We start from the raw sequence: 12,395 nt of genomic DNA, 5'->3' as shown, positions 1-12,395 counted from the left end.
TCCATGTATCTTAACTCCATTTAAAAATTATATATAATTAACAAAATAGATGTTAATAACAAATTTCAATGTATTTAGTGTAGGACTTTTATTTAGAAACACCCCTCAAGAAATATTGTCGCGTAATTCACACGTCACTCATTTCAACCGCGCGCTATTTCATGACGTGATGAAACCATCAGCACCAACAGTCTGCCCTGATCATTTTCTCCCTAATATCTACTGTTTCCATTGTTTGATATTTTAGGATAGATGGGACCACATGTGCTCTGGGATTTGTCTAAGGTGTTTACAATACATCGAAAGGTAGGTTGATGTTAATTTATATTATATGAAAATCCGGATCATAAGTGACCACATCGATGGGAGAAATCCTTGCCAAAGGCCGGATGGAAATCACGGATGTGCCACAGTACTACATAGCTCTGCAATGTTCGCTTGTCAACTTAATCAGCTGGAGTGAGTTATACTATTCATCATTACTATCCCCCAAAAAACTAATCTCACTCAGAACGAAATCGTGAGATTTGAATTTTAACGGGCGAAAACATACTTTTTGCGATTGTCGATTTGGTTTATTATTATGAAACAAGTCATTGCACTCTCCTCTTGTCGAATTGTTCCATTGGTACCGAGATCAATGATTATTTTTGCACTTGTCACTTATGCTCATCGCAGTTTATATTTAAAGCTATATACTACGCCATTGCTTTTATTATTACCCACAATCAGCGAGATGTTTTGTTGTTGTTGATGACGAACGCTCCACGGTGGTTACACTGTAGCCCGCGAACACGTGATAGTATTCTTACTGTTGATAAAGCAACAAAGTAGCTATCAATGCTTGACATTTCCCTATGCTGACTGCTGCAGATCCCAAAGTCCAGAAGACTGTATTCGAATTCTCTGTTTAGGATCATTTAAGTGTTTTGACTTGGGAATTAAACATTTAGCTAATATCTGAACTTCACATCCAATCTTGTACTTGTTGGAATCAAGTAGATAATATTTCCACCAATCATTGGTTACATTTTATTTATGAACATGTTAATGCACAAATTCTAGACCAAATGACAAGTAGCTAATTCTTTCTTCCCTCCTAGATGTGAATGTTTCTAACTTTTGTTGATATTTCAAGTAAATAAGACATTTTCCCCTCAGGATGAGTGTGGTTATGGACAGTTGTTCCACTAACTACTCAGCAGACGGTCCCAGAGCCGTTGTGATGGAATTCCAGCTCAGACCGTCTGGTATCACATGGTCCTCTTGCCCCCGCCTGACACTCAAACAGTCATGTGCAGAAGAGAGTCCGTTAGATGTGGGCCAGCTAATTGGAGATTGTTTCTAGGGAATCACACAGAGTCAGAGGAAGAGAGTTGTAGGGACTCCTTTCACTCTACTGAGCCGAGCTGTACTGCGCTGGCCAGGTTATGCAACCCTTATAGTTGCTAGAAGGGACACGGTTCGGCTCATCACGATAGTATGAAAACAGTAAAAGTGGGGGAGAGAGAAAGAGAGGGTTGGGGCAGAGCAGGTGGTCATATCACTGCAGATGAGACCTTAGTCCAGCACCTGTATACAAGATTAGGTAACCTCCCTTTCTCCTCTCTATTCCTTCATAACTACAGGAAGGGGAAAGGATGGCAACAGTCTCCACCATGCTGCTTTGACCTGTCAAGCCCTTGTAGAAAGTCTCCACCATGCTGCTTTGACCTGTCAAGCCCTTGTAGAAAGTCTCCACCATGCTGCTTTGACCTGTCAAGCCCTTGTAGAAAGTCTCCACCATGCTGCTTTGACCTGTCAAGCCCTTGTAGAAAGTCTCCACCATGCTGCTTTGACCTGTCAAGCCCTTGTAGAAAGTCTCCACCATGCTGCTTTGACCTGTCAAGCCCTTGTAGAAAGTCTCCACCATGCTGCTTTGACCTGTCAAGCCCCTGTAGACAGTCTCCACCATGTTGCTTTGACCTGTCAAGCCCTTGTAGACAGTCTCCACCATGTTGCTTTGACCTGTCAAGCCCTTGTAGACAGTCTCCACCATGCTGCTTTGACCTGTCAAGCCCTTGTAGATAAGTGGTAGGGAATGACAGGAGATGAGGAAGGAAAGCCATCTCTTGGGAAATGCCTCTCATTTGACCTTTCACCTTATCAGAGAAAGGGGGAGGGTGGTGGGGCTACGCTCTGATTCTCTTCGCCTCTCCCCGACGTGTTTACTTGTTCACTGTCCCTCAGTTGTTAAAGGTATTGATTGCTTGGTGGTAGCATGGGGTAGAGGAGCTAGAATGAGATCACAGCTTGACGAGAAGGATATAGGCTAGACAAGGCTAGAGAATCTTCCTGCAGTCAGGGAGAGGAAATGAAAAGAAAAAAACGAAAGAAAACAAAAATAAATATATATATATATTAGAAACCAAAAGAAGGTAACCATACAATCCTGTAGAAGGCATAGAAATAAAAAGGAACAACACTGCACTGTGAGCAAGCCATGTCTGTTAGCTACCTTCTCTCTTGTGTGTAGAGTAGACCAGTGACAGCATGTGGTGCAGTGTACTGTCAACTCCAGTTTGGTTTTCCTTCCCCAAGGATGGATATGTCACTGAAACAAGGCCTGCTGCACTACTGTGGGTAAGGATGGATGTATCTGATGCTAAGTCCAATTCAAAAGGTTGCATTAAACATACTTGGTGGGGCTGCTTCATCTCAAAGCAGGACCTCTGGGTCTTATTTACTGGGAAACAGAAGCAAAGGGGCCAAAACAGGGAGGGACTTACAGTACCTGTACCTGACTTCGTCCAATAAATGCTTGTTTTAGTTTTCCATTGCAAAATGTTTTGATACGGTGTGCACAAATGAATACGACCCTGGTTGGTGTATGGAACATCTAGGCTATTTTGCTTCTAGTCATATGTAGTTGAGTCGTAAGCACATTACCTATGACCATCAACCCTGATATTGGAAATAGAGTGAAAAGGAGAAGGAATAGAAAATATATGTCACTGTGATGATTCCCTTGAGGATGAGTGTACACTGCAGAAGTGATATTTTGCGGGTTCGTGAGGCTGACCATTATCTTATGTAAGGAGTCTGAGCTGCTATTTAGCTGAGGGATACAAGCGCTCTCTCTCTCTCTCTCTCTCGTGTGTGTTTCACATGCAGAGGGATACTCAGTCTCTCTCTTTCACATGCAGAGATCTTATATAATCTTAGAAGGCACTGCACTAGCCCTGAACCAGGATGAAAGTCTGGGACACGCTCGCACACGATACAACACACTCAGAGACTCCTACTCTATTTTCACCTTGACATGTTGTAGGCAGCACTAGCTCTACACTAGCCTAGCCTTGACCCAGGACCAACACACCACACATGTACGACACACACTGGTCACTCGGTGCCTTAGCTCTGCCTCCAACTCCATAACACAGTCAGGAGCCTTTGCCTTTAAGACTGTGCTTGGCTTCTCGTGGGAAGCCGCCCCTTTAAGAACTCGCATCCTGTCTTGTGTCATCCCTTTAACACTGGAAGGCGTCTCAGTGTCAAACAACAGGAAGGGGCTTCCCCCCCACCCCCTCTCTAATGCTATGTGGCACATTTCTGTCTGCAGCTTGCCTGTCCTACAATAGGACTGTGATTGGCAGTTTAGCTGCTGGAGGAGGCTAGGAGGGGTCTCTATAGACTAGTGTTTTCACTAGGGCCTGGAGGAGACTAGGAGTGGTCTCTATAGACTAGTGTTTTCACTAGGGCCTGGAGGAGGCTAGGAGTGGTCTCTATAGACTAGTGTTTTCACTAGGGCCTGGAGGAGACTAGGAGTGGTCTCTATAGACTAGTGTTTTCACTAGGGCCTGGAGGAGGCTAGGAGTGGTCTCTATAGACTAGTGTTTTCACTAGGGCCTGGAGGAGGCTAGGAGTGGTCTCTATAGACTAGTGTTTTCACTAGGGCCTGGAGGAGACTAGGAGTGGTCTCTATAGACTAGTGTTTTCACTAGGGCCTGGAGGAGGCTAGGAGTGGTCTCTATAGACTAGTGTTTTCACTAGGGCCTGGAGGAGGCTAGGAGTGGTCTCTATAGACTAGTGTTTTCACTAGGGCCTAGAGGAGGCTAGGAGTGGTCTCTATAGACTAGTGTTTTCACTAGGGCCTGGAGGAGGCTAGGAGTGGTCTCTATACTCTAGTGTTTTCACTAGGGCCTGGAGGAGACTAGGAGTGGTCTCTATAGACTAGTGTTTTCACTAGGGCCTGGAGGAGACTAGGAGTGGTCTCTATAGACTAGTGTTTTCACTAGGGCCTCGAGGAGGCTAGGAGTGGTCTCTATAGACTAGTGTTTTCACTAGGGCCTGGAGGAGACTAGGGGTGGTCTCTATACTCTAGTGTTTTCACTAGGGCCTGGAGGAGACTAGGAGTGGTCTCTATAGACTAGTGTTTTCACTAGGGCCTGGAGGAGGCTAGGAGTGGTCTCTATAGACTAGTGTTTTCACTAGGGCCTGGAGGAGGCTAGGAGTGGTCTCTATAGACTAGTGTTTTCACTAGGGCCTGGAGGAGAGTAGGAGTGGTCTCTATACTCTAGTGTTTTCACTAGGGCCTGGATGAGACTAGGAGTGGTCTCTATAGACTAGTGTTTTCACTAGGGCCTGGAGGAGACTAGGAGTGGTCTCTATAGACTAGTGTTTTCACTAGGGCCTGGAGGAGGCTAGGAGTGGTCTCTATAGACTAGTGTTTTCACTAGGGCCTGGAGGAGGCTAGGAGTGGTCTCTATACTCTAGTGTTTTCACTAGGGCCTGGAGGAGACTAGGAGTGGTCTCTATAGACTAGTGTTTTCACTAGGGCCTGGAGGAGGCTAGGAGTGGTCTCTATAGACTAGTGTTTTCACTAGGGCCTGGAGGAGACTAGGGGTGGTCTCTATACTCTAGTGTTTTCACTAGGGCCTGGAGGAGACTAGGAGTGGTCTCTATAGACTAGTGTTTTCACTAGGGCCTGGAGGAGGCTAGGAGTGGTCTCTATAGACTAGTGTTTTCACTAGGGCCTGGAGGAGACTAGGAGTGGTCTCTATACTCTAGTGTTTTCACTAGGGCCTGGAGGAGACTAGGAGTGGTCTCTATAGACTAGTGTTTTCACTAGGGCCTGGAGGAGACTAGGAGTGGTCTCTATAGACTAGTGTTTTCACTAGGGCCTGGAGGAGGCTAGGAGTGGTCTCTATAGACTAGTGTTTTCACTAGGGCCTGGAGGAGGCTAGGAGTGGTCTCTATAGACTAGTGTTTTCACTAGGGCCTGGAGGAGACTAGGAGTGGTCTCTATACTCTAGTGTTTTCACTAGGGCCTGGAGGAGACTAGGAGTGGTCGCTATAGACTAGTGTTTTCACTAGGGACTGGAGGAGGCTAGGAGTGGTCTCTATAGACTAGTGTTTTCACTAGGGCCTGGAGGAGGCTAGGAGTGGTCTCTATAGACTAGTGTTTTCACTAGGGCCTGGAGGAGACTAGGAGTGGTCTCTATAGACTAGTGTTTTCACTAGGGCCTGGAGGAGGCTAGGAGTGGTCTCTATAGACTAGTGTTTTCACTAGGGCCTGGAGGAGGCTAGGAGTGGTCTCTATAGACTAGTGTTTTCACTAGGGCTCTAGCTGCTAGTTAGTATGACTCACTCAGACACTCAATGGTTAAGACCTCCAACAGCCGAATCAGCTGGAGGAATGTTTCTGTCCTAAGTGTTCACATGTCAGAGGGAGTGAGATGGAGAAATGACAAGGAAGGATAGAAGGGGGGATAGAGGAAGAGAAGCTACAGCTCAATTTGTCTGTGGGTAACAGATGTCTATGTTCTTATTGGACATGCTAACATACACTGAGTGTACAAAACATGAAGAACACCTCTTTCATTAACAGACTGACCAGGTGAATCCAGGTGAAAGCTATATGATCCCTTATTGATGTCACCTGTTAAATCTACTTAAATCAGTGTAAAATATTTAAGTGCCTTTTAACAGGGTATGGTAGTAGGTGCCAGGTGCACCGATTTGTGTCAAGAACTGCAATGCTGGCTGGGTTTTTCACGCTCAACAGTTTTTTTAAATTGTATTTATTTTTATTTATTTTTATTTCGCCAATGCCCCCTTTGGCCGCCTTTCCATCCAGTTCTCAACTGCCAATGACTGGAACGACCTGCAAAAATCACTGAAGCTGGAGACTCATATCTCCTTCACTAACTTTAAGCTCACAGATCACTGCACCTGTACATAGCCCATCTGTAAATAGCCCATCCAACTACCTCATCCCCAACTACGGTTATTCATTTTTTTGCTCCTTTGCACCCCAGTGTCTCTACTTGCACATTCATCTTCTGCACATCTATCACTCCAGTGTTTAATTGCTAAATTGTAATTATTTCCTCACTATGGCCTATTTATTCCCTTACCTCCCTTGTCTTACCTCATTTGCACACACTGTATATAGACTTTTCTATTGTGTTATTGACTGTGTGTTTATTCCATGTGTAACTCTGTTGTTTGTGTCACGCTGCTTTCCTTTATCTTGGCCAGGTCGCAGTTGTAAATGAGAACTTGTTCTGAGGGCAGAAGGAGGTGCAACTCAATATTAGGAAGGTGTTCCTAATCTTTGGTATACACAGTGTAGCCTATTAAAATATATGTGGAGGGGGGGGGGGGGGGGGGGGGTGTTTTGTACTCGGTGTATAGCTTACCTGCTAGTAGTACCTCCTGTTTCACTCTGTTCCAAAACGTTTCTCCCTACTGAACACTTCTCTGGTCTGTTTCACTCTGTTCCAAAACGTTTCTCCCTACTGAACACTTCTCTGGTCTGTTTCACTCTGTTCCAAAACGTTTCTCCCTACTGAACACTTCTCTGGTCTGTTTCACTCTGTTCCAAAACGTTTCTCCCTACTGAACACTTCTCTGGTCTGTTTCACTCTGTTCCAAAACGTTTCTCCCTACTGAACACTTCTCTGGTCTGTTTCACTCTGTTCCAAAACATTTCTCCCTACTGAACACTTCTCTGGTCTGTTTCACTCTGTTCCAAAACGTTTCTCCCTACTGAACACTTCTCTGGTCTGTTTCACTCTGTTCCAAAACGTTTCTCCCTACTGAACACTTCTCTGGTCTGTTTCACTCTGTTCCAAAACGTTTCTCCCTACTGAACACTTCTCTGGTCTGTTTCACTCTGTTCCAAAACGTTTCTCCCTACTGAACACTTCTCTGGTCTGTTTCACTCTGTTCCAAAACGTTTCTCCCTACTGAACACTTCTCTGGTCTGTTTCACTCTGTTCCAAAACGTTTCTCCCTACTGAACACTTCTCTGGTCTGTTTCACTCTGTTCCAAAACGTTTCTCCCTACTGAACACTTTGCTGGTCTGCTTCTTTTGTTTCTGCTAAGGGTTAGGGTTCAGAGGCCAGTAGTGGAGACTGTGTGTCTGACACCACTGTCCTCCAGGCTCCTGGACACCTGCCTGCCTCAGGAGGAGGCAGGATGTGATGTCACAGTGGCGCTCCCTTCTTCTTCCTGTCCAGCGGTGTGTGTGAGAGCGGTGGAGGCTCCGCCCACACGGCGAGCAGACGAACAGGAGAGATGTTTGAGGTGAAACCCCGTGGCGTGGAGAAGAAGGGCGGAAGCACAGAGACTGGTGAGTGAAGAGGAAGGGGGGAGAAGAGTGGAGGAGGAGAGAGGTAAACAGGAGGAGAGCAGGGGGAAGTACACACTGAGGAGAGAGGGCACGAGATTGCAGGATAGGGGGGAGATGGACAGGAGACTGCAGGATAGGGGGGAGATGGCTGGAGGACAGGAGACTGCAGGATAGGGGGGAGATGGCTGGAGGACAGGAGACTGCAGGATAGGGGGGAGATGGACAGGAGACTGCAGGACAGGAGGGAGATGGCTGGAGGACAGGAGACTGCAGGATAGGGGGGAGATGGACAGGAGACTGCAGGACAGGAGGGAGATGGCTGGAGGACAGGAGACTGCAGGATAGGGGGGAGATGGACAGGAGACTGCAGGATAGGGGGGAGATGGACAGGAGACTGCAGGACAGGAGGGAGATGGCTGGAGGACAGGAGACTGCAGGATAGGGGGGAGATGGACAGGAGACTGCAGGATAGGGGGGAGATGGACAGGAGACTGCAGGACAGGAGGGAGATGGCTGGAGGACAGGAGACTGCAGGATAGGGGGGAGATGGACAGGAGACTGCAGGACAGGAGGGAGATGGCTGGAGGACAGGAGACTGCAGGATAGGGGGGAGATGGACAGGAGACTGCAGGACAGGAGGGAGATGGCTGGAGGACAGGAGACTGCAGGATAGGGGGGAGATGGACAGGAGACTGCAGGATAGGGGGGAGATGGACAGGAGACTGCAGGACAGGAGGGAGATGGCTGGAGGACAGGAGACTGCAGGATAGGGGGGAGATGGACAGGAGACTGCAGGACAGGAGGGAGATGGCTGGAGGACAGGAGACTGCAGGATAGGGGGGAGATGGACAGGAGACTGCAGGACAGGAGGGAGATGGCTGGAGGACAGGAGACTGCAGGATAGGGGGGAGATGGACAGGAGACTGCAGGACAGGAGGGAGATGGCTGGAGGACAGGAGACTACAGGATAGGGGGGAGATGGACAGGAGGGAGATGGCTGGAGGACAGGAGACTGCAGGATAGGGGGGAGATGGACAGGAGGGAGATGGCTGGAGGACAGGAGACTGCAGGATAGGGGGGAGATGGACAGGAGGGAGATGGCTGGAGGACAGGAGACTGCAGGATAGGGGGGAGATGGACAGGAGGGAGATGGCTGGAGGACAGGAGACTGCAGGACAGGAGATGGAGAGAGGACAGGAGACTGCAGGACAGGAGGGAGATGGCTGGAGGACAGGAGACTGCAGGACAGGAGATGGAGACTGCAGGACAGGAGATGGAGACTGCAGGACAGGAGATGGAGACTGCAGGACAGGAGATGGAGACTGCAGGACAGGAGATGGAGAGAGGACAGGAGACTTCAGGACAGGAGAAGGGAGCCTTGCATGCCTGACTTGGCTCTCCTGAGAAAAACTGCAACCACACACCCTTCAAGGTGTGTGTGTGTGTGTGTGTGTGTGTGTGTGTGTGTGTGTGTGTGTGTCTGTTTTCCTGTCTGTCTACACAGTTGTGAGGACTTGAGTCTTCTGCTATAGTTAGCCCAGCCCACTAAACCACATAACACTGAACCGGAAGACATTGTGTTATGCACCGCCACGGGAACACACACACACACACTCCCTGCCATACATACACATTCATGACACACACACTCATCCCCACTCTCAACCCAGCACTCAGTCTTCGCTCAGACGGATGGTGTCTAAGGCAGCGTTACAGAAATCAGTTTCAGCACTGAGTTGGTTTAATCTATAGGGGGCGATGTGTAGATTCACTGTAATAGTTACTGTATTAGTACTGCACCCACTATTTTGTTGCATGGATGATGGCAATATTTGGTTCTGTCTCTGAATGCTCTTCCCCAGATGACACCAGTAGCAGCAGTAAGCAGTGTGGTGGAGGGGGGTCGATGGGCTCCCAGGGGTCAGAGTCTCTGTACCTGTATGACAGCCAGGACTGGGTGATCTCTCCCATCTGCTCCCCTGAAGAGGAGCCCTGCCCCACCACCATCTCCCCCATGCTGGCCGAGGATACCTTCACATACATGAGTGAGTCACCGCCGTGTGAGTCAGTGTGTGGTTGTTCAGGTTGGGAGGTATACCGTATACCGGGTTATTTGGAAATACCCACGCGATGGTTTTCATATACCGTCAATACCGTTGAAACTATTTATTTGAAGTTTTTCAATTCATTTTAATATGTTGTAGCAAATGTACATAAATACCTGCAGTCAACTGGTGCGATACGTTAGGAGATAAAGAAGATTCTGTTCTTCATTTCTCCTGTCACATCATTTAAAATGATGAATCTTACTGTAGTTCCTCAGATCAGCAGCCAGTCAGGTGTTGGTTGTAAAGAGCACAACAGGACACAGCTGGTGAGTCCATAGTGTTGTGTGATGCTCCTGAGGTGATGAAGTTAGTTGTATGCATTTCACTACTAAGTGTTTGCCATCAGATATCTTGTAACTGTCTAAGATGTGCTATACTCTACAGCTGGGTATTTGGTTACTTGTTAGTTAGCTGAGTAAGTGTCTGAATTAATAAGGAGACATGGTTTTGGCTTTTTGACGTGTTTGAGAAGTCAGAGCTCTAGATAAGGTATCTGTACAGCTGCCACTTTGTTTCCCCACTAGTGTTTTTTTATCCTCTGTTCTTCTCCCCTCTGCTCCATGTACACAGGCTGCTCTTCCTTCTCCCCTCTGCTCCATGTACACAGGCTGCTCTTCCTTCTCCCCTCTGCTCCATGTACACAGGCTGCTCTTCCTTCTCCCCTCTGCTCCATGTACACAGGCTGCTCTTCCTTCTCCCCTCTGCTCCATGTACACAGGCTGCTCTTCCTTCTCCCCTCTGCTCCATGTACACAGGCTGCTCTTCCTTCTCCCCTCTGCTCCATGTACACAGGCTGCTCTTCCTTCTCCCCTCTGCTCCATGTACACAGGCTGCTCTTCCTTCTCCCCTCTGCTCCATGTACACAGGCTGCTCTTCCTTCTCCCCTCTGCTCCATGTACACAGGCTGCTCTTCCTTCTCTGCTCCATGTACACAGGCTGCTCTTCCTTCTCTGCTCCATGTACACAGGCTGCTCTTCCTTCTCCCCTCTGCTCCATGTACACAGGCTGCTCTTCCTTCTCCCCCTCTGCTCCATGTACACAGGCTGCTCTTCCTTCTCCCCTCTGCTCCATGTACACAGGCTGCTCTTCCTTCTCCCCTCTGCTCCATGTACACAGGCTGCTCTTCCTTCTCCCCTCTGCTCCATGTACACAGGCTGCTCTTCCTTCTCTGCTCCATGTACACAGGCTGCTCTTCCTTCTCTGCTCCATGTACACAGGCTGCTCTTCCTTCTCCCCTCTGCTCCATGTACACAGGCTGCTCTTCCTTCTCCCCTCTGCTCCATGTACACAGGCTGCTCTTCCTTCAGACAAGCATGCATCACAGCTTTGTTCATTTCTCTCGTTTAATTTAGCTTTTCAATGTCCACTCGCACCGAAAATGGCTACTAGCTGTACTTCTATAACTTTACAAGCTGAATTTGCCTATAACTTTACGAGCTGAATTTGCCTGTCTTTCGAATTGGTTTGTGCATTTAGCTAAAAGCGTCTATGCGTCTTGTGTTCTATGCTGGTAATACTGTAAATCCTGGGATGGCAGAAGAACGGTATGAACATCTGGATACCGCCCAAGTCTAGTGGTTGTATGTTATTAACATACGAGAAAGAATAGGAATCCTGTGTGACTTTCTAGTTACAGGGAAGAGGTGGAATCAGTGTTTTGTATCCGTGGTAAAAGTACCTTGCGCTCATCACTTCCTGTTGTGTATTCATTGGTGTGACTGGCAGAGCAGTGTTCTATGATCTGGTGGGACTGACAGGACAGTCATGGTGGGACTGACAGGACAGTCATGGTGGGACTGACAGAGCAGTCATGGTGGGACTGACAGGGCAGTCATGGTGAGACTGACAGGGCAGTCATGGTGGGACTGGCAGAGCAGTGTTCTATGATCTGGTGGGACTGACAGGACAGTCATGGTGGGACTGACAGGACAGTCATGGTGGGACTGACAGAGCAGTCATGGTGGGACTGACAGGGCAGTCATGGTGGGACTGACAGGACAGTCATGGTGGGACTGACAGGACAGTCATGGTGGGACTGACAGGGCAGTCATGGTGAGACTGACAGGGCAGTCATGGTGGGACTGGCAGAGCAGTGTTCTATGATCTGGTGGGACTGACAGGACAGTCATGGTGGGACTGACAGGACAGTCATGGTGGGACTGACAGAGCAGTCATGGTGGGACTGACAGGGCAGTCATGGTGGGACTGACAGGACAGTCATGGTGGGACTGACAGGACAGTCATGGTGGGACTGACAGGACAGTCATGGTGGGACTGACAGGACAGTCATGATGGGACTGACAGGACAGTCATGGTGGGACTGACAGGACAGTGTTCTATGATCTGGTGGGACTGACAGGGCAGTCATGGTGGGACTGACAGGGCAGTCATGGTGGGACTGACAGGACAGTCATGGTGGGACTGACAGGGCAGTCATGGTGGGACTGACAGGGCAGTCATGGTGGGACTGACAGGGCAGTCATGGTGGGACTGACAGGGCAGTCATGCTGGGACTGACAGGGCAGTCATGGTGGGACTGACAGGGCAGTCATGGTGGGACTGACAGGGCAGTCATGGTGGGACTGACAGGGCAGTCATGGTGGGACTGACAGGGCAGTCATGGTGGGACTGACAGGGCAGTCATGGTGGGACTGACAGGGCAGTCATG

At 48.6% G+C, this 12,395-nt stretch overlaps 1 protein-coding gene across 6 annotated transcripts in view; it reads left to right on the top strand.

Moving 5' to 3' along the window:
* The first annotated feature begins 155 nt into the window (after positions 1 to 155).
* Positions 156 to 12,395, top strand: part of LOC106573853 (trafficking kinesin-binding protein 2-like) — a 65,822-nt gene continuing 53,582 nt past the window's right edge. For 2 of the 6 annotated variants that reach the window (XM_082963647.1, XM_082963646.1), the window contains exons 1-3: positions 156 to 306; positions 7,373 to 7,619; positions 9,482 to 9,664. In XM_082963647.1, the coding sequence (XP_082819773.1) occupies positions 7,565 to 7,619; positions 9,482 to 9,664 (238 nt within the window). In that variant the 5' untranslated portion in view covers positions 156 to 306; positions 7,373 to 7,564. Of the gene's footprint in view, positions 307 to 7,372; positions 9,052 to 9,481; positions 9,665 to 12,395 lie in introns of those variants that run through there. The other 4 variants (XM_082963649.1, XM_082963648.1, XM_082963651.1 and 1 more) reach the window with 2 other exon arrangements.

The sequence above is a fragment of the Salmo salar genome, chromosome 17 (assembly GCF_965601325.2).
Source record: "Salmo salar chromosome 17, fSalSal1, whole genome shotgun sequence".
In the NCBI taxonomy this organism is placed as follows: domain Eukaryota; kingdom Metazoa; phylum Chordata; class Actinopteri; order Salmoniformes; family Salmonidae; genus Salmo; species Salmo salar.
The sequence above is the reverse complement of the archived record's forward strand: the minus strand, read 5'-3'. Positions and strand labels throughout refer to the sequence as shown.